The sequence below is a fragment of the Saccostrea echinata genome, unplaced genomic scaffold (genome assembly GCF_033153115.1).
Source record: "Saccostrea echinata isolate AGI-Se365-2 ecotype Australia unplaced genomic scaffold, CSIRO_AGI_Sech_v1 ptg000015l, whole genome shotgun sequence".
NCBI classification, from domain to species: Eukaryota; Metazoa; Mollusca; class Bivalvia; order Ostreida; family Ostreidae; genus Saccostrea; species Saccostrea echinata.
The window spans coordinates 1,452,587-1,479,840 of NW_026889764.1; the positions used below are offsets into that span (position 1 = coordinate 1,452,587).

Below are 27,254 nucleotides of genomic sequence, written 5' to 3' on the forward strand. Positions count from 1 at the left end.
TTGCTGGTTCTCTAGAGTAACAGGAAAATCTCACTTCTCATTACTTAGCAGCTAACATTAAATGAGAAAACAATGAAAAAATTAAAGTAAAGAAAATATTGAAAGAAAATACCACAATGGTTTTCTGGTAGCGTTTAAAAACAAACTATTTGTCTATACCGATACAATTTAAAACCCCCATTTTACGAGTTGTCAGGATGGCCGAGCGGTCTAAGGCGCCAGACTCAAGAGTATTAACTCTTCCTTCACATTGCGTGAGGGTGAGTGTTCTGGTCCACGAATGTGGGCGTGGGTTCGAATCCCACTTCTGACACAAATTTTTTTCCTTCCTTTTCTTTTCTTAGTAAAACTGTTAGCAAATTTGTAAGTTCTCAGTATGCCTTATATTTTTTCTGCAGACAGTAGTTATTTGACATGTTTACCTTTCTTGTTTCTCGGTTTTGACATTTCTAGCTGTTATAATTTGCATTTCTTCCGTAAGATTCTCGAATTCGTAACCTTTCACCTTCCAGAGAAAGATTAACTGATTTGACATATTGTCTGATAAAATACTTAAGAATATTGATTTTAAAAATTAGTAATACTATTCAGATTTGAGCAGAAATTTTGCATACATCCAAATTTTTATCTGTAAACCATAATTGACACTTAACAGCTTAAATCATTACAAAAATTAAAAAATTATATACAGGATTCACAAGAACATTTGATACTTAGAAATACCAGGGACTCATATAGGTCCCTGGAAAAACACTACCATTAACTTAATCACCGGTTAACAGGTTAAAGTTAAAACATTTTTTTTTATTTTATTGCAGGTTGAAAAATCTAACGTTTTCTTGTAACGTGGTTTTCTGTTGAACGTTTATTCAAGGAAGTTACGGTAGTGTTACCTGAATATGACTAGCATGCTCTGTGTCTCGGTCATTCCAGCTCTGTGCCTTTCTCACTTTACATCTGACCACCTATTCACCCTCTGCATGCACGAAGATACAAGTTTTTCATTGTTTAACGTTACCCATAAATGGTTTTGTTATTATTTTTGAATCAAGAATTAGTGATTTTTTTTTTTAATGTTCGAGACTGATTGAATTAGAACATGAAAAAAATTATATGGCACTAGACACAAGAATCCAGATTTGTAGAGAGACATTAGTATACTGTAAATCCAGATTTGTACAGACTTTAGAATACTGTAAATCCAGATTTGTACAGAGAATTTGGCATACTGTAAATCAGATTTGTAGACTTTAGTATACTGTAAATCCAGATTTGTAGACTTTATAGTATACTGAAAAACCAGATTTGTAAAGACTTAAGTCTACTGTAAATCCAGATATGTAGACTATAGTTATAATGTAAATCCAGATTTGTAGACTTTAGTAGTGTAAATCCAGATTTGTACAGACTTTAGTATACTGTAAATCCAGATTTGTACAGAGACTTTAGTATACTGTAAATCCAAATTTGAACAGACCTTAGTTTACAGTAAATGAAGATGTACAGATTTATACAGACAACTGGGGCAAAGCTAATCACATAATAAAATGTTATGTAATGTCTTTCAGAAGGAAACTAGACATCGTTAAGATGGTGACCAATTCAAAGGGCCCGGCTTTTAGCATAGGATATTTAGGATGAAACCTGGGGAGAGGTGGAAAGGATAGCCAAGAAAAGGGAAGAATAGAAATCTCTAGTCCTTGCTCTAATATGTGCCTCCATGTGCAACAAGGACTATAGGTAGGTAGGTAGGTTATTTACTAGGATGAAAGACTCTTTATCCAAGGGCACTCTTTGGGTGCAGTTTGAGAAAGATGGGCCAAAAGATGAAAAAAATATGCTTAAGAAATTTGCTATAACCTTGTCAACAAACTTAAGAACTTGACACAAGGACACTGCACACTCTCTACCCACCAAGACACTCGCTTTGGACAAGATTTTCTGACCATGACCTTTCATCTTCTACCCACAGGCGATTTATGGGTGAAGAATGAGCCCATCTGGGCCAAAAGGAGAGAAAACGTGCTCTGGACAAGGATTTTGAACAGAGGTATTTTCGATATTGACGTTTGATCTAGGATATTGGCTCAAGGTCACTGCACATCCTCTACCCATGGGCACTCTATGGGTAACGTTTGAGCCAAACTAAACCCAAAGGGGGGGGGGGGGGACTATGCTCTGCACAAATGCTATTGGATGCGAAAGAACTTTACGTAAAGAAACTGGGGGGATAAGCCGAGCCATATGCCTACATAATGATCGATAAAAAATCAGTAAATTCAATTTTTAAAAAAATTCACTTTTTGTTGAATTAGTGTAATGCTTATTACCATTTACATACAAATTTGACAAAACCTGAATACTGTAACAGCTAGCGAAAATGATTCTGATTAACACAAAAAAAATGGCATCACGCTCAATTTTCACAAAAACTGATATAAATTGGATGATATAACTACATTTTTTTTAAATAGAGTGGGTCGTCGTACCATTTTTTTGTGAATGATTAATGAAAGGCAATGGAAAGATGTTGCTTTTTACACGTGCAAAAATTTGGTACGAGGACCCACTCTACATGAAAAATTAAGTAAACTTATTTAAATTTTCACCGTGGTCTTAAAAAATTCCAAGTCCAAATACGCTTGCTAAATATAGTGGTTAGCGAGGAGCTCTTTAAAAGGACGTTTATTGAGGAAAGTTTTTTTATTTTTTATTTTTTGGGGAGGGGGTTAATTTTGTTTTACTTTATAAAAATGTCTATAGGAATAACATATTTTTCACTGGAAATAATGTTGAATGATAGCCGATTTAAATAACTTCAGTACACTTTTTTCGCCTTACTTTCTCTCTATATATAAATAAATTTTACTAATATGTTAAATGTATCTTCACAGTGTATCTTATAAATATTCTTTATTATATATTAACAAACAATAATTACAAGCATTTAAAAAGGTGGACTTTACGCGGGTTAAAATACTCATAGCGCTCAAATCCTTAAAAGCAATGGGCCTCGGCCCCGAACTCGGCTCCATTACTTTTAAGGGTTAATGTACGAGTAGCGCTCCGCTACTCCGCTGTTGATCTATAAAAAAACAGTTAAAGTCACTGCATACCCTCTACCCACCGACCCTCTCTGGGTGACACATGAGCCCAACTGGGCCAAGGGGAGAGAAAAAAATGCTACGGACAAGGATTTTACAGAGTTTTTTAACTTGATTTTTGATCAAGAAAATTGGTTCAAGGTCACTGCACAACCTCTACCCACAGAGCAGGGCCCTAATTATAAAACATAGGAAAAAAAACCTTTACATAATTTTGGCTGAGATTTTATTCATCATGGACATAGAAAGTAACAAATGTGATATAAAGATATATTCCATCATTGAAAACTGTGTATTACACAAAAATGTGAGAACAAATTACAAATAACCCCATGCTCTTTATTATGTTGTCTAAACTTTCTGAATGATCAACACATTCTTCTTTAATCCTTTCCTCCCTCAATGATTTAATAAATAACACTATAAGAACAAAGTATTTTATACTATTTACAATACAGAAAACAACAAATGAAAGAGCAAATCCTCATGATTAATATCACGTTCTGGAATTCCATTTGCTACAGTTTGATCATTCTGAACAGGAATAGAGTGAATTTCCAATCAATGCTCGTCTTGTTCAGTTTCTATAACCAGTGTATCAGTAACTGTCATTCAATTAAATTCTCTTTTATATTTAAAGTCAATAAAAGTTTCCAACAAGTTCTGCCTGTCTAATGACAATAGTAGCAGCTTATTATATTACCCATAATATGTATATATATCACATAAAAAGAACTCTTACAGCATTTTCTTGTACTCTATTAACATCACCAGTCAAAAATTCAGAACAACACCTCTCAGACCCCTGTTTCATTAATTTCAACCTCTCACATCATTCAGACACTAGATTTTTTAACTACATGAATGTATGACAAATATTTAACACATTGTAATATATAAAGCCCAGTAAGCACCTCCATCCATAATTCATAAAGCATGTTTATTGAGATTACAAACTTCAACCTGGCTTACACTACAGTATATCTGGCTGCGTATTTTGTAACACAAGTCAGTCATTTGGTAACATAAGATCTAAGGATCCATGTGTGATTTTTATCTTGCACAATAAATCGACTCTCATGAGTTGTTCAGTCCTCCTTCTTGGACATTTTATGCCAGTCCGAATCCCTCAGAACATTCGTTGATTGCCAGGAGCAACATTCTCTTCAGTTTGTCATATGTTTCATAAGCTGGTAAATCTAACTGGTTAAAGCTGTAACAAAATTAATCATTATATTAATTCATTATATCATCTTTTTAATTACAGCATTTGAAATCAAGCACATTACAAATATCACACTAATCTAAACAAGAACAAACTTAACAAAACTTACACATGTACACAAATTTTTATAGGTTTTGTTTGATCAAAATTACATGTAGTTAAAATGTTCCTATTTTTAAATTAGCAAAGTTCAAAACAAACAAAAAAATACAGGTAAGAGAAATTTCAAATTTACAACCCTTTCTTTTTTATCTTTAAACTTCCGCCCCCCCCCCCCCCCCACCCCACCCCACCCCACCCCCAGATGATGGCTCATCTCGTTTTAAATTTTTAAGAATTTCACATTGAAGCATATGATAAATTAATGAAGTTGAACTTTGGCATCTCGAACATGAATATCTTGAAGACTATGGATATGTTGAAGTGTTTTTGAGTCCCAAGCTCTTATTTCTCAAGTATTTTACCCAGATATCTCAAATTCTCGGACATCTTGTATTTTCTTGGTCCCAAGAAAGCAAACTACTGGACAATAAATCTTACCAAGTGTGAGCTACAGGCAGTCTGTCAGTAGACCTGTCGTCTCGGTGGATCTGGAATTTCTGGAACCCATTCATTCCCTCCAAGTAAGCAAATCCTTGCAGGGGGACCTTGGATGTTCCAGTCACGAACTGTAGGAACTGGGCTCTGTCCTTTTGGTCAAATGACCGCAGGGCACGCCAGAACCACTGAACCTGCAAAATGTGGAGGTCATTATGTTACTTTCACAATGAACACAAAAGTCTTTTATACTAATCTAAATATATGCAAACAATTTAAGTGGTTGAAAAAAATTTATCTGATCTTTTTTAAAATAATAATTACCATTTTCACGCAGGGAGAGGATTCCAAAATTTTAGAAATTTGTAAATTTTTGTGTTAAATTTTATGAACCAGCCATAATACTGATGCAGAAATTACGTCTTGTACTACATCTATATCTAAGACGAGACTTCTTGTTACCCCAAGAGTTAACTCATAATTTGCATTATCAACACAAAGTCTGCATGACAACCTCATACAATTTTGAACAAAATAAATTTAAGCTTTTAGTTAATTAATAACTAAGTACCTTCTAAATTTTCTCCTGATCATCAGATGTACATTTTATTTCCTCCTTCCTTTAAATCAATCTCCAAAATAAATGTCAATTAATAAAATTACACTTTTATAAATTCCTGCGACTCTGTGCTTACCTGAAGTGAAGTAGCCTGGTATTTGTGATACTCAGTATTAGCTTTCAGATCGTCGATGTCAATAGTGGGTAGCCCAGAGATCAGCAGTTCTAGTTCCTGCTCATTGAATATTGAGATAAGGCGCTTGGGGATGATGTCATAGAAGCCCTCCATGAAAGCGTTCAGCTGTTGTCTAATGGCTCCGGTCATTTTCATCTGACACACTAACTTTACATACTCCTTCTTGTTTTCCTCATTTACTGAAATGTTTCTTCCACCAGGTTTCAGATCCCTACTTTCTGTGACTCCAAATTCCATAATCTGCATAAAAATAAATCCATAAATTCAATTATCTTGACAGTATACATTTCAATGTTACATATATATTTTATATCAATGTACATGTAATTTCCGATGAGCTAGCCTGTTCTGCAGTAAACCAAGGGACTACTGTGAATTTCTCTGACACCTTGATATAATGCATATGTACATGTATATATAGACAACACAGAATCTGAGGATTACCTCTGTACTAAATGTCAGATCATATCCAAGATCTGCCACATCATTTTCCATTAAGAAAACTAATCCTTGATAAAAAGAGTAGTCTTCACTTTCCATGTCTGTATACCTGTAAGTATAAGTTTGTCTACATTAAATACGTAAAAAATAGTATTCAAAGTTTGAATTTTTTGGCATGAAAATATATTGTATGTTTATAGCAAGCTTTAATCAACTTTACAAGACTGAAGAGGCAATCATCATGTGCTTATCAACATTCATTATCTGTCAGAATTTCATGGGTTATTTTATATCTTCACATCCATGTAGCTTCCAAGACCATTACAAACTACTGTATCAGATATTCTCCTACATTTTACTCACTTGACAGGCTGTCCAATGATATGTTTGTAGAAGGACCTGGTGAAGTAGCAATCCAAGAGTTTATTATCGTACACAGCCTTGGCAATGATGCGACCCACAAACTTATAATAGCTGAGATGGTTACTGTTACAGTGAGACGAGGGGTTGATGGCATAGGTGACTCTGTCTCCTGGGGAGGTCCTGAACAGGGCATACATAGGATTGAAGATTTCCCGGGAAATAATGATGTACCATTCCCTCAGTAAGCCGCCAGCATCCTGTCCTTCTTCACCTGAACATTGAAGGCAATGTCAACTCATAATCTACTGACCATTTCTTATGTGTACATATTAACACTTGCAACAAAACAACTGGCGATTCAACAGGAACCTACCTTCAAACACAATGTAGAATCTATGCTTCCATTCATCAGCTGTGCGCCTGAACAGCTCTCTAAATGAATCTTCAAACACGTGTTCTCTCTTAACGTGAACAGCCAAATCTTCCTTCCTCATTCCCTCATCCATTCGCTCCAACTCCTGCCTGAAGTAACGACGCTTGACATCAAAGTCCAGAATACGTGTGTGGTCTACCAACACTGAGAACGGCCCATCAGAAAGAGGCGTAGTGGACTGTCGAAGTATCTGGTTCAGAACTGTTCTGTGTGTCTCTATACAAACATTCAAATAAAAATTTCATTCAATAACTTTAAATTTTGTATAGGGTTTTAAATACTCTTAAAACACTACTATGTACATGTATTCAGAATTTCAACATGACTCTGAAAAAGAAGTTTCAAATCATAAATTGGTCACAAGATTAAATAAACAGTTATAATTATTATCTGCCCAAGTAATGTCTATTAGAACATCTCACCAGCAAATCTGAGGAACTTTTGCGTATCTGGTGGAAGAGTTGTAAGGGATGACACAGATGTTATTGACCCATCCCTCTGGACCGGGGCAGGAGTTTCACTGCCAGGGGCTGCTGGAGACGCAGGGGCCAGGTCCATGTTCAGGTGGGCTAACTGGTCTTCTCTTCTTTGTGACCTCTGTTCCTGGGATTTTCCATCTTTTTCTCCTACAAAGCAATCACTTTTTTTATAAATCATGTAAATATTTCCAAAAATAATCAAATTCTTACAAAATTAGCAGGGACATTTAATTCAGGTAATACTCTGCATTTGTCAGTTCAGTACTTCTTAGAGGATTGTAATAATATTCATGAATGATCATTGTTGTTGAAATCATCATTACTGACAGCCGGTACATGTACACTGTATATACATTTACAATAACATAATACAAATATTGACTGTGATGGAGGGCAACATTGATAATAGTAGCCCCCAAGGGATGAAATATTGCCTGATGTGGGGCAAAGGGGACCAACCTAAAACCTCAGTCAATACCAATCAAATCAAAGCAATAGTATTTTGTTTTTGTTCATTAACTTTCAACTCCTCATTGAAAACAAATTCAATTTAATGCCTTGCAATTTGAAACACTAGACTAATCTACATGTATATGGACTTAAAATCATAGACCTGTCTCCTTACCAGCATGTACAATAAAGAAGGCTTCCACAGCGGGCTGTAAAATAAGAACTGCATGATGATCCGGGGTCTTAGCCAGTTCTGTCAAACACTCTCCCAGGGTGTTCCACAAATCATCCAGGCCCAGCTGTTCACTCAGAGACTGCTGGGGAGGGGCTACCTCCTCTGTCTTCTCCTGTGGAGTTGTAGAGGGGCCTGCAAAAACAATTTGTAGGCAATAAAATTTTTGTATGCTTTGCCTAAAAAAATATGTCTGATCTAAGGGAACCAGAACATTACTTACTTACTAAATGATATACTTTAACTAATTACTGTTTTGCCAATTTCAATCAAACTCATCTACAAAAGCCACCTTTTAAAAAGAGTATATGGTAAAATGATATATACTGTAAATCACTTTTTATTCGTGAGAACTTTATTTTCGCATAATTAAAGGAGAGAGTCTCCTCGCCAAATTTTCCTTCTCATTTGTAATTTTAATTAGTTATTAGTAAAGGTTATATAGGACAATCGTCAGAATTCATGAAAATTTTTTCTTGCTCATAAGAGCCATTTACCCATCTTGTGAAAATAACGTGTCGCGAATATTTGGTGATCTTCAGTATCTTGGATTTTGTGTTCATACCTGGTTGATCCACATCCATTGGGGAGTCTGGATTTCCATCCACAGGGGGTGGTGGGTTGTCAGCCCCTCCCTGCTGCCCCTCCTGTGGCCCCTCATTACCCTGTTCTGTGGATCCACTCCTCCCAGTCGCTTCCTGTAAATAATCAATGAGAAACAAGATAAACAGAGGTCTTAACATACATCTAAACAAAAGAGAAATCTTTCTTTCACTGAAAAAGGTAGCAAAATGGTGCTACTTCAGTATACAGAAAAATTCAAAATTATTTACAGTGTATATGTTTATGAATTAAGACATATATTTTTAAACAAATATCTTAAAATGTTTCCATGTGTAAAATTTAAGCCATAAATGTAATATTTTTCTTAAAGAATATCTAGTATAAAATTCTAGGAGTTTTGAGAATCCTTTTTCAAGTGGGAATATTTATTCATAAAGTTTTCTCTATCATACAGAATGTACTGTACGTGTACATAAATTGGCATATTCAAAATTTAACGCAATCACTGAGTAGGGAGTTGTTGGGTAATCATGAATTAGCGCTGCACATTTCCGTGCCATGTATTGTATTTATGATTTTTTAGTGGTATTCGTGAATTAGTGCATTGTTGTCCATGCCAAAGTCCTTAAAATTCGAAGCCTGCTTTTTGAAGTAAACATACAGTATTTAGAATAAATTGGCCCCATTAATACATTTTTTGTTATGTATGTACCTGTTGCTGTCTGGCCTGGTTCTGCTGTTCAGACCTCCTTCCCACCATCTCCATGATGGCTTCTGCCTCCGCTTCTAAGGCTGCCATGGCTTCCGTGATGCTACTCAAGTCTCGCTCTGTATTTAATAATGAGATTCATTAGACTACTCAAGTCTTGCTCTGTATTTAATAGTGAAATTCATTAGACTACCAAGTACATGACTATATCGCAGAAGTTCAACATATAATATGCTCTCCGTGAACAAATCTACTCAAAACCTATATTCAATAAAGGTTAACTGGTTTCTAAAAATCAAAGTCATTAAACAGCCTTCTTACCACCCCTCCTAGCAGTTCTTTTGGCCTGTGTTTTAGCTGCATCTCTCAGCTGAATAATGACCTTCAGAATGCGTAAGAAGAACTGCTGACTGGACGTTTTACTGGTCAGCAAAGACATGGACGGCAGCTGCAGCTCACGACCAACCTTAATCTTCTTTGGGGCTGCCACCACAACGCTAGCACTGGGATTATACCTACAACATTTACAGAAGAGGTCACCTTGAAAATCAATAGAGTTTCCCACCCCTGTTAGTATTGACAACCAATCACATGTCCTGTAAAATCTAACTTGGCTGTTAGATACTTTGTCTTTTTCAGTTTTCCAAAATATACTTGTTATGAAAATGTATTCTTCACTCGACCCAAATGCCTTAATAGTTAAGTTTTTGGTGTGAAGGAAGAAGTTGATGTTGCTGCCTATTCAAGATGACAGAGTATTGTACTTTATCATCAAGCGAGACAGCAATAGGGAAACTTCGCAAGTTACATAACCAGATCCAGAGAAAAAATGTCTGGTTGACTATACAAATTACTTACCAACACATTATAATGCAATCTTAATGGGCCTTAACAGCCACCCAAGCGTTTATACATGTATGTAGCTACTATAACAAACATTCCCTATTATAACTTTGCAAAAAAAAAGGGGGGGGGAGAGAAAGAATTTTTTCTTTAGATTTTTCCTACATATTCTTATCAATCTACACTTGGAACCCATCTGATTCCATCAGAAGACTTGAGATTTAGAATTGAAAAAGCTTGAATCTGCAAAAGAAGAGTATAAGTTGATAAGTATCATAATTTTGTAATGATGTTCCCATTAGGAATTCAATATTTAATGACATTTTCATATAATTAATGTATTAACTAGAACTGTCCAAAAGGGACAAATACCCCCCACTGGGTTTTTCAGAGAAGGCACCAAATCACTAATGTTTTCTAGATGTGAGAGGTGTTCACAATTTGCTTAAACATTTAGAGTGAAAATTTAATTACTCATTATATTTTTTTTTAATGAATGAAACTAAGGTGCAGCCTAATAAAACATCAATACTAGTAATTACAGTGTTTTTTTATTCCATTGAAAAAATAGTTTGCAACTATCTGTCATCTTTGTGAGACATGACACTCTGCAAATTGATTGTTGAAAAAAAAAATATCATAATTGATTATACAAAATCAAATTGATCTCAATACCTTTATATCAAACTCATTTTAAAAATTAAAGGCTGGTTCCAGTAACCATGTATTTTGACAGACATAAATTACAATTAAGAGACTTAGACAACAGAGATCTTTATTTCTTTCTGCCCAATTCCCAGGAGATATAGATAAGACCTGCTTGATCAGAGATGCCCTAACAGCTTCCCACACTGAACTCATTAATTAATCTTTAACTGGATGCATGTCCACTCATTACTCCCAAGGGACAAATGGATTTACACTATCTGCTGTGTAATGTAAAAACTTTTTTTAATACTTTGTGATTTTTTTTTAGTTCTAATGAGTAGTTTTAAGCTGTAATTCACATTTTTGTACAAATGTTCTAGATTCTATGTCTCAAATCTTAGACATGAACCTGAAATGACTAAGTCAATAAAAATGAAAAAAAAAACACCTGTAAAATGCAGAAAAATTATCAAATAATGTTGAAAATACCAGGTGCACATCTTCATATGGTAAATAATAAGTGTACAAATTTTCATACAAATCTATGCAATAGTCTCTGGGAACAGATCTGGACAAAACCACATAATAAAAATGAAAAAAAAAAACACCTGTAAAATGCAAAAAAAAATACCAGGTGCACACCTTCATATGGAAAGAATAAGTGTACAAATTTTCAGACAAATCCTTGCAACTGTTTCCAAGAAATGGTCTGGACAAAATCTCGTCTACAGACAGACGGACAGACAGACAGACGGACAAGCTGATTCCTATATACCCCCCTAAACCTCGTTTGCGGGGGGTATAAAAACTATCATCTGAATTCTGAGAAAGTCGTCAATTTTATTATGAAATTTTGTCCATTTTGTTATGAAGTCTTGTACCTCTTTAAAGGCCTCATATTAGCTCTGAGGTCATATCTTAATTATACTGGAGCAGTAAAACATTCAAGAGTTCACAGATGAGATATTATATAATGACATATACAGTGGCGCCTCGTTTATCCGGACGCCTCTGTCCCCAACGAACTCGTCCGGATAAATGAATCGTCCGGAAAATTGAATCACATCTCAAAGAGCACTCTCTAAGCATGTATATATGCACATTCTTGTTTCAAATGTGACAGCAAAGAAAAAAAATTATATTTTGGTTTATTGTTTTAAAAGCAGTAATTGATTAAAGACAAAAATATATTAAAATGTAATTTACACGATAAAAAAAATGGATGGGCAATTTTATGCTGAGACCTCCTTTTTTTAATTCGCCTTCTCTTTCACCTGTGACTTCATGGGCTGAGCATGCAAATTTTGATCTACAGTTGTTTCATTTAGCCATATATTCTATATACCGAAGCTCATATGATATGACAGAACTGTTCAGCATCACCATTAAAAATGTTCAAATATAAACTAACCCCGTATATTCATTACACATGGTTACTATAAAATTAACTGCAAGCTTACTCAAACAAAGTATTAAAAACATTCGTAAACACAAGCCATCTTCATGATTATCAGTTTTTTTTTTCTACGGACGCTACGTTTGAAGTTCGATCATTAAAAATACCTTGAAAAACGTAATCAACTTCTGTACGTAACGCCAGTTTTATATATCTTTTCTAAAGTAATTGACGTTTGCAAGCGGTAGTACATTAAATAGATATATTTCTTCAAATATGTACCTTTCTAAACTGTCTTGTGGGGGAAAAGCGTTTTAAATACATTTACGTTTTTAGAAATGGAAGTTAGTATTTTAAACTAACGCAATCGACATGATAAAGAGCATTACGAAATCGCTCGGTATTTATTGTTCATTTTATTTACAACTTTCCAAAATTCTCATGAATTTACCGACGTAAATACGGTTAGCAATATGATTTTGAACGGATTATTATTTAATTAATGCACAGTGTAAGCTAAATTCTAAAGATAAACGTGTGATTGAGTTGGGGTAAACACACGCAAATTATAGACGCTATTGTTTGTAGGTCACAGGTACATATGTAACCGCCTTCAAACTGACTGCATGGCCAATGTTTTTACAACAATTAACACGAATGCAAGCTAAGTGTGAAAAAGTCGTTTCTTGAAAAAATACCGTCCGGATAAACGAGTCATTTTTCAATGAACTATTACGTTTTGTAGTAGAAATTGACCGTCTGGATACGGAACGCGAATTTCCGGATTAATGAGACAAAGTAACGTGGAAAAAATCGGTTCCCAAAAAACATCGTCCGGATGGTGAAGCGTCAGGATAAATGGCGTCCGGATAAACGCGGCGCCACTGTACTGTAAAATCACATATTTTTGTGATTTTCATGGTTTGAGGAAACAAGAGGCCCATGGGCCACATCGCTCACCTGAGTAACTTTGGCCATGCTGTTCATTACCAGACTTCCCCCATTGTAATACCTATTGTGGCCCTGCCTTACCCCCGGGGGTCATGATTTGAACAACTTAGAATCTACACTACCCCTGGATGCTTCCACATAAGTTTCAGTTTTTCTGGTCCAGTGGTTCTTGAGAAGATTTTTAAAGATTCTTCCTATATATTTCAATGTAAGACTTGTATTCCCTATTGTGGCCCCGCCCTACCCCCGGGGGTCATGATTTGAACAATTTAGAATCTACACTATCCCAGGATGCTTCCACATAAGTTTCAGCTTTTCTGGCTCAGTGGTTCTTGAGAAGAAGATTTTTAAAGATTCTTCCTATATATTTCAATGTAAAACTTGGATTCCCTATTGTGGCCCCGCCCTACCCCCGGGGGTCATGATTTGAACAATTTAGAATCTACACTATCCCAGGATGCTTCCACATAAGTTTCAGCTTTTCTGGCTCAGTGGTTCTTGAGAAGAAGATTTTTAAAGATTTTTCCTATATATTTCAATGTAAAACTTGGATTCCCTATTGTGGCCCCGCCCTACCCCCGGGGGTCATGATTTGAACAATTTAAAATCTACACTATCCCAGGATGCTTCCACATAAGTTTCAGCTTTTCTGGCTCAGTGGTTCTTGAGAAGAAGATTTTTAAAGATTCTTCCTATATATTTCAATGTAAAACTTATATTCCCTATTGTGGCCCCGCCCTACCCCCGTGGGTCATGATTTGAACAATTTAGAATCTACACTACCCCTGGATGCTTCCACATAAGTTTCAGCTTTTCTGGCTGAGTGGTTCTTGAGAAGAAGATTTTTAAAGATTTTTCCTATATATTTCTATGTAAAACATTGATTCCACATTGTGGCCCCGCCCTACCCCCGGGGGTCATGATTTGAAGAATTTAGAATCTACACTACCCCAGGATGCTTCCATATAAGTTTCAGCTTTACTGGCCCTGTGGTTCTTGAGAAGAAGATTTTTTAATGACCCCACCCTATTTTTGTCTTCTCTTGATTATCTCCCCTTGTGAGGGGACTTGGCCCTTCATTTTAACAATTTAAATTCCCCTTCACCCAAGGATGCTTTGTACCAAGTTTGGTCAAAATTGGCCCAGTGGTTCTTGAGAAGAAGTCAAAAATGTGAAAAGTTTACAGACGGACGGACAGACAGACTGACGGACAGATGGACGGACACGGATGACGGACAAAATGTGATCAGAAAAGCTCACTTGAGCCTTCGGCTCAGGTGAGCTAAAAACGTTGGTTCATGGGGTTTTGATTTTGTGGGTGAAGAAGTCCTGAGGTGTTATATGTTTAAAAATTTACAATTCATGGAGGACATAATTTGTGGGTCTCATCATTTCTCAAAAACAACGAAACAGCTAGAGAAATATCTAAGTTTATGGAACTTGTGTCCAATCCCTTTGACATACTGTCAATAAAATATGTTCAAAACAACAAAAACAAACCAACCCCCCCAAAAATTTAGTGATTTCTTAGTACTCAGGTGACAATAAATGTACTCTTCACTCGACCCAAATGCCTTAATAGTTAAGTATTTGGTGTGAAGTAAGAAGTTGATGTTGCTGCCTATTCAAGATGACAGAGTATTGTTCACTTTATCATCAAGCGAGACAGCAATAGGGAACCCTTTTTGTAGCTTTATACAGTATAAATAGAGATATGAAATGCTAACCAGGAATCCATCACTGCTTATTTATTACTGATATTTAGATGTCTTGTACATAGTATGTGCCCTTTGTATGTTAATGTAAACTTACCTGTCCTATAGACCGAGCTCATGTGATGTTTTAGATGTGTTTATTTGTCCTGTATGTGCCCTTTAGAAGACCGAGTTCATGTGATGTTTTAGGTGTGGCTGATGTAGACTTGCCTGTCCTGTATGTGCCCTTTAGAAGACCGAGTTCATGTGATGTTTTAGGTGTGGCTGATGTAGACTTGCCTGTCCTGTATGTGCCCTTTAGAAGACCGAGTTCATGTGATGTTGTAGGTGTGTTTTATGTAGACTTACCTGTCTTGTATGTGCCCTTTAGAAGACTGAGCTGGGGTCATCTCCATATCTCGATCCTCTTCAGGGTCTTTGTTCTTTGTTGTAAATTCATGTAACTCATCCAAAAGAGATCTGTTTTTAAATATCATATAATCAGTGTCAGCTCATTTTTGTTGGATTGACGGTTTTGCACCTTTTGTAAATACTTTTGTGCTTGAATTTACAACTTATGCAAATTTTGATTTTATATTATACATAGAAATATTAATAGTGTTGACTCAATAATGAACCATGTTCATTAGCTTTTTTTCCCTTTTGCATACACAGTAATGAGTATAGGCACTGTTTTCAGAGGATAAGGCATAATCTGCCAGGTAGGGTTCATGTACCATGTTAACTACTTCTAAAGTTTTCAACAGGTAACATTACACAGATGGAAATGTTTATGCATCAAGAAACCTATTAATAGATAGTGGAATACCACTCTTTTAGTTTAATCAAACTGACATAAATTTAATGTAAATTTGGACAACACTTAAATAAAGTTTAATAATTTTGCTAAATCTACCTGATATGACTACAGACTGTCATGCCTAAAACCCGGGCTCCCTCCAACAGAAGCTTGAGAACAGCTTGTCGTGTGGCGCTGTTGGCATAAGATAACTGAAGTAATAAGTTAGTGGCATCTTCTAACCCCTCTTCTGAGCAGGATTTGGAAGTCAATACCTAAAATACAAAGGGAGTTAACTTTTATTGCATTTTCCAACTATTTAAACAGCAGTTGTGGTGTTTTTCCAAGAAAAAGATAATTTATTTAGTACTGTTTTTGTTCCATTCTTGACAGGAAAGATTACTCCAGAAAAAGACATACAGTTATGATTTCCATCAGAGAAATTTTTACCGTGATTCTACGTAACAAGAAGTATTAAATGAGTGATAAATTATTGTGATAAGAAAATTCCAGCCATCCCTTGTGATCCACTGTTTCACTGTAGAACAGTTGAGTACTTAGAGGATTTCTGACCAGTACTATTACAAACATCACTACTGACTGCTGATTAATGAATGATATACATTATCTTGACTAAGGCTTACCAACATCAATCAAGTATCAAATCTTGGCTCTGTAAGCAAGTGTCCGAATTTCATACAAGTCAGGTGCTAAACTATTTATTTAATATACACTTTTCTCAGTTTTATTTTTTCATTGCATCAATGTATTTTAATATATTCCTTGGAATGTTTCTTTTGTTTATTTTAAAACTACTGCTCTTTTCTTGATTTCTACAAATAGACATGAATATTTGAGATGTTGAGTAACTGTTTATAGAGAAGAGCTGACCTGTACAGCTAGCTGAAGTCTGTCCTCTAACACGACTGAACCCTCCTCCCTCTCCTCTGCTTTTTCTTTTACTATAAAATAGAACACATATAAAGATCAAGGCAAGCAGTGTTAAAATTACATAACTCACCATCAAACAAATTTTACAAAAGGCAACTGTAGTTTTTTATCTGCTCTGTTATCTTAAATTGGTTTACATACATGTATTTTTGTGTTTCAGTTTTGCCTTAAAAAGTTTTGTTTATCCAATACTTTCCATCTAGTATAGTTTTTGTGTTAATATACATGTACCTCATTACTGTGTAAGCTCAAATTACACAACTAATGATGTATTTTAAAGCTTTATCAACTCACCCTTGCTTTGCTCCTTCTGCTCTTCTGCTGGCATACTTGCAGTACTCACACCCCTGGACACCACTGTTGGTGTTGACTGTGTGGTGCTTGCTGTTGTGGTGTTAGTGGTGGTGCTTGTGGCAGGTGATGCGGTAGTTGTTACTAACCCAGCTGATGGGATGCTGGCGGCAGTAGTAGGGGTCGCACCGATAGAACTGCTAAGCTTTACATCAGGTAGAGCCAGAGACACAAGCCCTAAAAGTCTCAATAACCTGTCCGTCAATAACTGACTGCGCTTTATCACCGGATGTGATAACATGAACATGAGCTGTCCAAGAGGGGCTGTGTCATAGTTAAAGAAGTTTGTCTCTCCATCAGTATTGCTGGCTGTTTTCTGAACACTTTTACCTTTCTTGTTTGCATTTAAACTGTCCAATTTGATCAAATGATCCCAGAAGTCTGTCTCCGTAGGTGAATCTTTGGCACTTTTGGGACTAGCACTAGAACAAGGGGTTTTAGTTTTACTTTCACTTTCTGTCTTACTGTCTTCACCAGGATCACTGCATTTCTCCACCTCTTTCACTTTGGAGGAGGGAAGAAATTGACTGGGGAAAATCTTAGCTAGAGCTATTAAAGTATCTAACACATGCCTGCACACCACTGGGGATGCTTGATCATGGATCGTTACGGTGCCTGGACAGCTTCCAGATAAATGTTTCTTGCCCGTTTTATGAATTTGAAAGACATTGGCTCGACAACCAAGAGCTGCTTCCAGACTTATGGACAGCCAAGAACCTTGGTTTTTAGTGTCACTTTTAACTGTCATGTCACTATCTGTAGCCATTTTCTTCTTCCCTTTTTCACGTACTGATTTTTCTTCCTCGATACGACATTCACCCGTTTTCTGAAGAATTGATAATAGTGCTCTTATTACCCACACCCTTGTTGGACTGTGATAACACAGATTGCGTAACACCCTATGAAGTCTTGTTGTGTTCAGTTTTGGCTCATCTACGAACAACAACACAAGTAAACAAGTCAATGCCTCATGATCTAGTAAATGCCGCCCCCGTACTTTAATTGCATTTTGATTGGAGCTAGAGCTGGGTCCATTTAGACGATTTGATGCCCATGTCCAATTTGAACTACTGCGGGGAAGAGCTCTGATAGAAAATCGACTTCCACCAAGACGACCTCCAAATCCTACTTGGAAAAGAAAGATACCATTTATTTTATCTGTCATTCTACAAAGGTTTAGGGTTTTCAACCTTTCAAGAATAGTTAAAATCAAAGAAGATATCAGAGAATATATGGGGGGAGTGTGTACTCTGAAAATGACAAATAACGACACCACTCATTTACGTGCAAAACTTAAAACTTTGTAACACATTTGATCTCCATGAAGCAAGTAGTTAAAATGGAGCATAAAGAACAAAATGGTCACCTGAGTGTCTGAGGATAGCTGACAGAGAACCAGCTCCAGCAGCCTGAGCAAACAACCTCTCCTGCATCAGACGACGGTGTCTCTCCTCCAACTCCCGTCGCAACGTCTGAGCCTCCGCAGCGAGGTCAGGTGGCAGTACTGCCACTGTGCTGTCGTCCATGTCAGCCAGGACTTGTTGACGGAGGGAGCTGGGGAGGGAGGCCAGGAAGCTGACAGGATCTACCGGAGTTTCTGAGGTGGCTGACTGTTGCTGTACAGCAGCAAGTCTGGCTTGTTCTGTTCTCTGTTGTGCAAGAACCTGGTAACAAGAAAAACTGTTTCATGAAATGACTGCAACTGGAAATACAATTAAACTTGTATCTTGAGAGTGGTTGGACTGTTAAAACAACAAGTGATATTTGTGGGTTCAAAATACACAAATTAAAACTTGACTAGAATTCATTATTCCTTTGGGCATGAACCTTGTTTACTCCCTCCAATATAATGTAATAATGTTCACAGGATTATTCTCTCCCCATGTTATTTGCACCCAAGCACACTCATATACAATTTTGCCCCATTTTAAATCACCCAGACACAGTCGTGTTAAAAATAACTTTATTTTCTCTAAATTCTCCTCACTTTAAATTCATCTACTTGCAAAGTATGAAAGCAGTAAAAATTAAACAGAGCAAAAATTTCCCTGTACAGTAAATATAAACCAGTGTTTCAGATACAGTCATCTGTTTGTACATGTATATGTATAATGATCAAATAAATCAAATGGTAGCTGAATACATCTGTATTCTGTTCATGTCAGTTCAGTACTTCTTAGAGGATGTTGCAACTCAGGAATCATGCAAACAAACATCATCACAACTGACTAGAGAACTCAGAAACTTTGTTTGTCAATCTTTTATCAATTACAATGTAATCCTCCCTCCCCTTCCTTTCTCTAGTGTGATATTTGACAACGCGACCACGCTGTATTACCTCTTCCTGGATATTAGGTGGTAGCGCCGCTAAGAAGTCTGGGTTGACCTGTAATGACCCGGTGGACTGGGCAGTTTGGGCCTGCTCTCGGGCACTCTGTCGTATCCTCTGCAGCCTCATCTGTTCTGCAATCACTTCCTGGCGAATGTTCTCTGGCAAGGCCTCCAAAAATGATGGATCCACCCCATCTGGAAAATCTGTATATAATCACACAAGGAGCATAAACATGTAGGAATATTCTCCATGTTTTTACTCATGTGTGGAATGGGGTCCACTGTATTATACTTGTTTTGTAAGGCTGGGATGAAGCAGAGGCTTCATTGTGTGTGTAAACTTTCCCTTAATGTTTTGAAACCCCACACTGCCAATATGCCTTTATCATCCCACCCCTAATGTGCGGGCTTGAAATGAAATGTATCGTATAACGGGAATTTTTAGCAATCATGTAATTGGGCATTTTTAGAAATGTTCTTGGTGATGCTAAAAAAAGATGTCGCTAATAATTATAATTCAATCACATACATTGTCCAAGAAAATGAATAGAATTATCCCTTTAATCGCTAAAAATTAAATGCTAACTTCTAAGATAAAATTGCTAAATTTGCCAAGGCTAACAACTCGCAGATAATGAGTACACAATTTCTACCTATTTTCTAAATCATCACCATGCTTTTAACAGAAACATGTTAACTTAGTTACAAATTAATTCAATATATAGAAACAAGGACAATGAAGCTGAATTATGATGTCTTAAATTGACCAAAATCAGTATTTGCCGATAGTATGGTTAAGCCCTTTATTTCTTTTTACCTCCAAATCCCACATCTGGAGCTGACCCTGACTGTGTTGTAGAGGCACTAGGTGTGGCTGTGGAATCCTCCTCATTGACGGCAGTAGAACCTCCGGCTTCACCCCCCGTGGACAGGATACTGGAGGGCACATTGATAGATGCCGTAAGAGCTCCCATCATGCTGCTGGTGAGGGCAGACAAGTTTACAGGGGGATCATTACTCTGGGCGTTGTCTTGGAAGAGACTGGATGAAAACCCATGGTAGGCAGGAGGGGTAGCAATACCCGCTGTGTCAATGGTCAGGGCACTATAGAAACAAATACAGGATTATAAATAAATCAGTCTGTCTCCCATTCCAAGTGTGTCAAATAAACAGATCAAAGTGGTGCAAAACACGTTTTTATGATAAAAATGAATTTGTCTAAGTATTACTTTTGCTTTGATGATTAGCTATGAGCAATATACCATAAACCTAGGCAAAGTTCTGGTAAGACTTGCTTGCTAAAAAACTGATTAAATGAATCTTAAGAAAGGTCATGCTAAAAAACTGATTAAATGAATCTTAAGAAAGGTCATAGGAGAAATTATGTGCAAGTCAGTATGGTACATGTACATAACACATCTTATTAGAATACAACCATGGCTTGGACACAACTGCACAAATAAAAGCAGATACTGGGAATAGATTGCTAACAGGTTAAGCAATTTTAAAAGTGTAAAATGTCCTAAAATTATCTAAATTCACCTCTTACCTTGCAATGTTATCCAGAACTGCTGAAGACTGTGTTACAGATGAAGAATTTGTTGTTGGTGCTTCCAAAATACTTCCAGGATTCAACTCCTCGGAACTTTCTGTACCATTTAAAAAGTAGATAACAATTTTACTTACAATCTGTAAATACCTTCATGTATGTGTACACATGTACAATTTTTGGCCTTAGATTTGGGGCTTTTACAAAACAATATCCCAACTGATCAATAGCAATGCACAACAAACCTGAAGACTGCACAGTGACTGCATCAGAACTACTAATCCCTGACACTTCCTCTGGGGTGATACTGCCGTCCTGGATGGTCGGAGCCACAGATCCTTGTCCAATGCCATGGGGGATAGCATCTATAGAGGAGCTAGAGAGAGGGGAGTCTGGACTGGAATCTTCTGTCAGCAAAAGGGAGGCTAAGTTACAAGGACCACTTGGGGTGCTGGTTCTGAAAAGAAGCATTGAAATTCAAAGTATTAAAGTATTGGTTTGATACTACATGGTAGCTGATCAAGAAATGTTGATCCAAAGACCTTAATTACTTTAATACACTAGATATATACTCAGGTATGAAAGTTGATTTTTTTTTTTTCCTACAAAAGTAAACCAATATCACATATTCTTATTTTTGCTGGTCACTGGTCACACTTTAACATAGTAGTGTTCTTATCTCCTAGACAGTTATAACTTACCCCCCTGTAAATGAAGACATAGATCTAGGATCCACCACTGGGGCATTTGGAATTACTGATGGCATGGTGATGGCAGGTGTTGTGAAAGTGTCTGCTGGGGGTCTGACTAAGGGGAGACTGTCCGTCCTGGGGGCACTGGGAGGTGGGGGTGCTGACTGTCCTGAGGGGTTTGATAAGATATCCTCAACTACAGCAGTGGCTATCAGTTCAGCTGCTGCAGCTGCTTCAGAGGCACCTGAAATACATAGAGGAATAGAGCTTAACATAAATAATCATTACACTTAACGTAAATAAAGCAGTACAATTGACTATTTGATCACTTGTCCAATGTTATTGTATAAGTTTAAATCTTCTGAGCAGCACCTCATTTTTATAATCAAATAGAGCATGTTGAAACAAAAACATTTCAAACATAGAGGTTATCATATGATCATTTCTTACTCCTGTCGCAGTTTTCTTCCCATTAATGCCTCCCTACATCTGCAGCCAGATTGGAGTCACTTCCCGTGACCCTGACCTTTGGGGAGACAATACTTACTGATTTGCCTGCCTGCAGTGCTGGTTACTGTGGAATCTGATGGTGCTGTCATGGTAACTTCCTATGACCCTGACCTTTGGGGAGACAATACTTACTGATTTGCCTGCCTGCAGTGCTGGTTACTGTGGAATCTGATGGTGCTGTCATGATAATTTCATGTGACCCTGATCTTTGGGGAGACAATACTTACTGATTTGCCTGCCTGCAGTGCTGGTTACTGTGGAATCTGATGGTGCTGTCATGGTAACTGTAGTCAAGGCTGTGGACACTACTGATGTACTAGATGTCGCTGGTGTTTGTGTGACCTACAATCAGAAAACAATCTCTCACTTTATCTGCCAGTCTACTTAAATTTACTGCCTCGCTGTTTCTAATAGAGAAAATGTTCAAATGAACAGGCACAATGGGAAGCAAACTCCTTCTTGAGCTTATAGAATCAATACCAAAAGTACATTTAAATCTTTAACTAATTTCCAAACAACTTGCTTTTGTACACTTCAACTTCTCCCTGCAACTGAGTAGAGATGTCACAGTAAACACGTTAATCTATATGTATTATTATAACAGTAACTTGATCCGAAGAGCCGTATCACGTCAAGTTGACAGGCGCGGATCATCAGATCAAACGAGACGCGAAGCGTCGAGTTTGATCTGATGATCCGCGCCTGTCAACGAGACATGATACGGCTCTTCGGATCAAGTTACTGTTATAATGATAAATTTATTATATACCCCTTTACAACTAGCAAAATATTATAAAAGCAAACTTTTTGGATCAATTACAGAACTTAAGTCCATTAAACAAACCATTTTGTCAAGGAACATTTTGATGCGCGAGAATAAAAACGTCATTTATCTGTGTACTACGTCATCAGTTTCAGAGAGGGGTGATATGGATTCAGAAAAGCACAGTGTGGTGATCCGGAACGTCGGATCACATTGTCACGTGATTGCATGAATTCAACAGTAAAACTGAGTGACAAACAGTTGGGTATATAATAAGATCGAGTTACCTCCATGTTCTGTGGGGACTCCCACTCTATAGATGTCACAGTAAACACCTATTTATCTTATTGAGTTACCTCCATGTTCTGTGGAGACTCCCACTCTATAGATGTCTTAGTACACATCTGTTAATCTGATTGAGTTACCTCCATGTTCTGTGGAGACTCCCACTCTATAGATGTCTTAGTACACACCTGTTAATCTGATTGAGTTACCTCCATGTTCTGTGGAGACTCCCACTCTATATATGTCTCAGTAAACACCTGTTAATCTGATTGAGTTACCTCCATGTTCTGTGAGGACTCCCACTCTATAGATGTCACAGTAAACATTTGTTAATCTGATTGAGTTACCTTCATGTTCTGTGGAGACTCCCACTCTATAGATGTCTTAGTACACATCTGTTAATCTGATTGAGTTACCTCCATGTTCTGTGGAGACTCCCACTCTATAGATGTGTTGCTTGTCTTCTCTTTGTTGGCTTCTGTCTCCTCAGTTTGCTTCAGTGATTTCTCTTTCCTTTCAGCCAGTTCCTCTTCCCGTTTCTTCTCCAGATAATCTATTAGGCCTGGTTTTAAAGCTGGATTCAAAAAAAAAATATGTTACTACATTCATAACAAATGAACCTGAAGATACATGCATTAAAGGATCTCACATAGTTTGTGGTTGGATACGATTTTATATACAATTTGATTTTTCTATTCCAGAGCCTTGGTGAAGGGATAGAAAACACAATAGTTGGATAAAAATCATATAAGGCTGGCAATTTCACCCATGTTCCTAAATACTTGACTAGATACTTGAATGGCCCACAAAGCCAAACTAACAAGAGGGGAATAAACAGAACAAAGAAAGCTAAGTCTGATTAAAAACTAAGTGCTCTGACCCCTGGACAGGTACTTTGACCCCTGGACAGGTGCTTTGACCCCTTGACATGTGCTCTGATGACCCCTGGACAGGTGCTCTGACCCCTGGACAGGTACTATGACCCCTGGACAGTGCTTTGAACCCTGGATAGGTACTCTACTTGCTGATTTATGCACCTGCTGCTTATAAAATTCTGATAGACATTTTACATAACCTGGCATTTATGATTACTGTGTTTGAGACTAGTCATGGTATTGGTAAATCTGGCTAAGTATCTTTTATAACTTATCAGTTGTAATAAAATCAAGTTCATCAAATTTCCAAATCAGTGCAATATATCCTATTGCTATGGACAACATTAATCATTATGTTCTTTAAAATTGCCCACTTAAATGTACACATATACTTAAATATCTATAGACTGAAATATCCAACATACAAAACAACTGGAAAACATTTCCATCTGCATATATGTATGCTCAGGTGAAACAAAACAACATAGGTATAGAAACCAATGGAAAAACGAGAGCCAACAATTAGTCATTCAAGATAAAATATGCTAGAGGGATTAACCTTCTGGGTATTACTTATATAATTACTGACTCACAATCATACAAAAAATAAACAGGAGTCTTACAGGTAAGATGAGGGTTTCACTTTCAATACATATTTTTTCCCCTTTGGTCATTATTTTTCAGTATTATTTAGAAGGAAACAATCCCCATGATTATTGTGCTATTTTTTTTTTTAAAGAGATCACAAGTATGAGTCCTACACTGTGGATTATAAGTGGAATATGGTTTCTATCCTTCATTGTGTGTACCCAAACAAATTATGCCGCTTCCTTCCTTCCAACCTGTGCAACAGCTAACCGAAGAGCCAGTAGTAATTTATTTTATTTATTTATTTTCCTTCCCTCTCTAACACTTAAACGCTGTTTCACTAGCTGGATTCTGTAGGGAAAACTATTACTATCAAGACCAAGCATACATGTATATATAAAAATTGTTTCTCAGTTTTTCCCCCCCCCCCTTTTCAAATATCCTTGCTTTGAACAAAATAAAATTGGTCGTGGAATAATCAATGATAATTACATGTAAAACTTGAATTTTCATTACTTTTTTAATTACAAATAAACAAGTTTTATTCTATTTATCAGTCAGGGGGGAGACTGAAATCACATTTCTGAAAAATGATGGATAATCGTCATATTTACTAACTAAGTATTTTCGTCATTTTTGTCAATATGACTTACTATCATCATATTTTCTTTTTCAACTTAATTCTTCTAGCTTGGTTACATAAAAGCGAAATTTAATTCACCGCTGAAAGAAGAGTGTTTACGCAAGTTTCATTTCATTCGGGTTACTAATTACTGCCAACCACGTGCGTTAGAACATCAACATGGAAGGCGAAAGTTATTATTTAGCGGTAAAATGTCGAATTTTGGTAGAACTAATTCGCCATTTTTACATGGCTTTAAGCCCTATAAAAACATATAGTACACCGTCTGGAAGAATACGTACTTGTGAAGAAAAGTCTCGACAAAGAGTTAAAGCCATAAAAAAGCAGTGCGCCCCGTAAAACAAGCGAGATATTTCAGTGCGCCCAGACCCTCCATTTTGAAAAAAGACGGAATATCGTCATTTTCGTCTTCTTTCCTATTTAATGCAAATAAATTGACAAATAACTCTTCCACTCTTATTTTTGCTTGGGAAATTTGTACTGTCAACATAACCAGTATTGTAGTCAACTGTATTAGAGAAATGAAGTTTGTTTACGTTGTTTTTTGTCCTTTTTTCGGTTGGTAGATCCAACATTTTTCAAAGAGAGGTAACTCGGTATTCTAGAAACACTCTCAATTTTTATGACTGTTTTTCGTCATTTTCTTAAAAATGACGAGTTTAAGTCATAATAAAAATTTTATTTTATGACTAAAAATTGTCATTTTAAAAATGACGGATTTCAGTCTCACCCCTGACTGTTTATAAAACTTTTTTTTTTATCCTTTTGTTCTTTGTTAGGAATTTGACACTGTTTTAGAATTTTATTGAATAAAATAAGTGTTGATCTTATTTTTATCGGCAGCAGGAGCGGCCAGTCTATTTGTAGTTGTGTTAGAATGTGCACATGGGGAATTGAGGCGTTATTTTTTCATTGCCTCAATGAAATAATTCTTTATTGATAACAAGCATAAAAGTCATGAATAAAAGTTTTAAAAATTCGCTTCATACTTTGTCTTAATGGCTGTTATGAAGTTTTAATTTGTTTTTCATTTCTCATCAGACATTCATTAATTTTTATTTTATAAAAAGTTGTTGCATGAACTACTCCCCAAGATGGGTGTGCATAAGACATAGAATAAGAATATATTGAGTTTCTGGATATGAATTACAGTGCCTAAAATAATTAATAAACTGGAGAAGAGAATTGTGTTTTGAATACATTAATAACACTTGCAAATGACATCACAATTTTTTTTTATTTGAACTTCATATATATTTTGATAGAACATCAGTTTTATCACATGACAAAGATCCAATGATATCAGAGGTGAAGTTTGTCTTTTTTGTTGTCAGCATTCAGACATTCAAAATTAGTCAGTTTAGTTATTTGTTGCATTTGTATTGAGTCAAATATTTTTATGATGACACTATCCTATTTTTATATCCATGAATTTATTTAATTTTGTTTGATTACACTTAAAGTATAAAAATCGCACCATACATCAATTTTTAAATTTTTCCTTTGGATTCCTTTTTGCAAAAATTCTTTAAAATGCTAAAATGATATATTTTTGCGACCGATTTGATGCTTTAACTTGTTATGTATTGTAATAGTTATTGGTCACATACATTGCATTCCTAATAACCAGGAATTCCTAACAAATGAGTCCCTTATAAACTAGTTTGACTGTACTTTCCTATGATCTTCCACAGCTATTATCCGAGACAGAGCCTTTAAGCAGGGCTATGAAGAAGAGTTTGATTCATCCCGATCAGAAGCTAAAAAGTCAGCTCGGGACGACTATACAAGACTGGTGTGTCCTGAGAGAATAGCAAAAGAAATTATTGAAACATGCGACCCAGAGGCCCTTCAGCAGGTTAGACAGCAGGCCCTTGAAGATGCAAAACTGATCAAGGAAGCTGAAATAGAGAAAGCACTGACTGAAAAAACTAGAAGTATCTTTGAGGAGCTTAAGACTTGCACCCCTATTCTTACTAGAGACACCTGCAATGCCAATTCAGTCTATTTTTTTAGGGAATCAAGTAGCAAATGCATTCCTGTAACACTTGCAATCTGAACATCCTTAGTTATTGTGTATACAGAAAATATGC

The 27,254-nt window shown here is 36.4% G+C and overlaps 1 protein-coding gene and 2 non-coding genes across 3 annotated transcripts in view; 1 reads left to right on the plus strand and 2 right to left on the minus strand.

Annotated features, from left to right (window-relative positions):
- Nucleotides 1-191: 191 nt before the first annotated feature.
- On the plus strand, nt 192-313 carry Trnal-caa (transfer RNA leucine (anticodon CAA)). The gene is made up of 2 exons: nt 192-229; nt 268-313. It is a non-coding gene; the product is annotated as a tRNA-Leu (tRNA).
- Nucleotides 314-3,313: 3,000 nt separating this feature from the next.
- The window catches only part of LOC133187371 (E3 ubiquitin-protein ligase HUWE1-like), a 62,978-nt gene continuing 39,037 nt past the window's right edge, over nt 3,314-27,254 (minus strand). Inside the window, exons 58-80 of the mRNA XM_061322718.1 lie at nt 23,472-23,629; nt 22,235-22,349; nt 21,507-21,741; nt 21,051-21,262; nt 20,806-20,905; nt 20,074-20,360; nt 19,264-19,460; nt 18,292-18,589; nt 16,869-18,050; nt 16,515-16,585; nt 15,741-15,898; nt 15,194-15,304; nt 9,614-9,807; nt 9,296-9,411; nt 8,585-8,717; nt 7,963-8,154; nt 7,281-7,484; nt 6,799-7,074; nt 6,426-6,696; nt 6,066-6,171; nt 5,562-5,861; nt 4,870-5,060; nt 3,314-4,317 (exon numbers count right to left, since the gene is read on the minus strand). Coding sequence (XP_061178702.1) covers nt 4,215-4,317; nt 4,870-5,060; nt 5,562-5,861; nt 6,066-6,171; nt 6,426-6,696; nt 6,799-7,074; nt 7,281-7,484; nt 7,963-8,154; nt 8,585-8,717; nt 9,296-9,411; nt 9,614-9,807; nt 15,194-15,304; nt 15,741-15,898; nt 16,515-16,585; nt 16,869-18,050; nt 18,292-18,589; nt 19,264-19,460; nt 20,074-20,360; nt 20,806-20,905; nt 21,051-21,262; nt 21,507-21,741; nt 22,235-22,349; nt 23,472-23,629 — 5,210 coding nt within the window. The 3' untranslated portion in view covers nt 3,314-4,214. The remainder of the gene's footprint in view (nt 4,318-4,869; nt 5,061-5,561; nt 5,862-6,065; nt 6,172-6,425; nt 6,697-6,798; nt 7,075-7,280; nt 7,485-7,962; nt 8,155-8,584; nt 8,718-9,295; nt 9,412-9,613; nt 9,808-15,193; nt 15,305-15,740; nt 15,899-16,514; nt 16,586-16,868; nt 18,051-18,291; nt 18,590-19,263; nt 19,461-20,073; nt 20,361-20,805; nt 20,906-21,050; nt 21,263-21,506; nt 21,742-22,234; nt 22,350-23,471; nt 23,630-27,254) is intronic.
- Nucleotides 7,592-7,660, minus strand: LOC133188094 (small nucleolar RNA SNORD61). Its single transcript, XR_009721278.1, has one exon. It is a non-coding gene; the product is annotated as a small nucleolar RNA SNORD61 (small nucleolar RNA).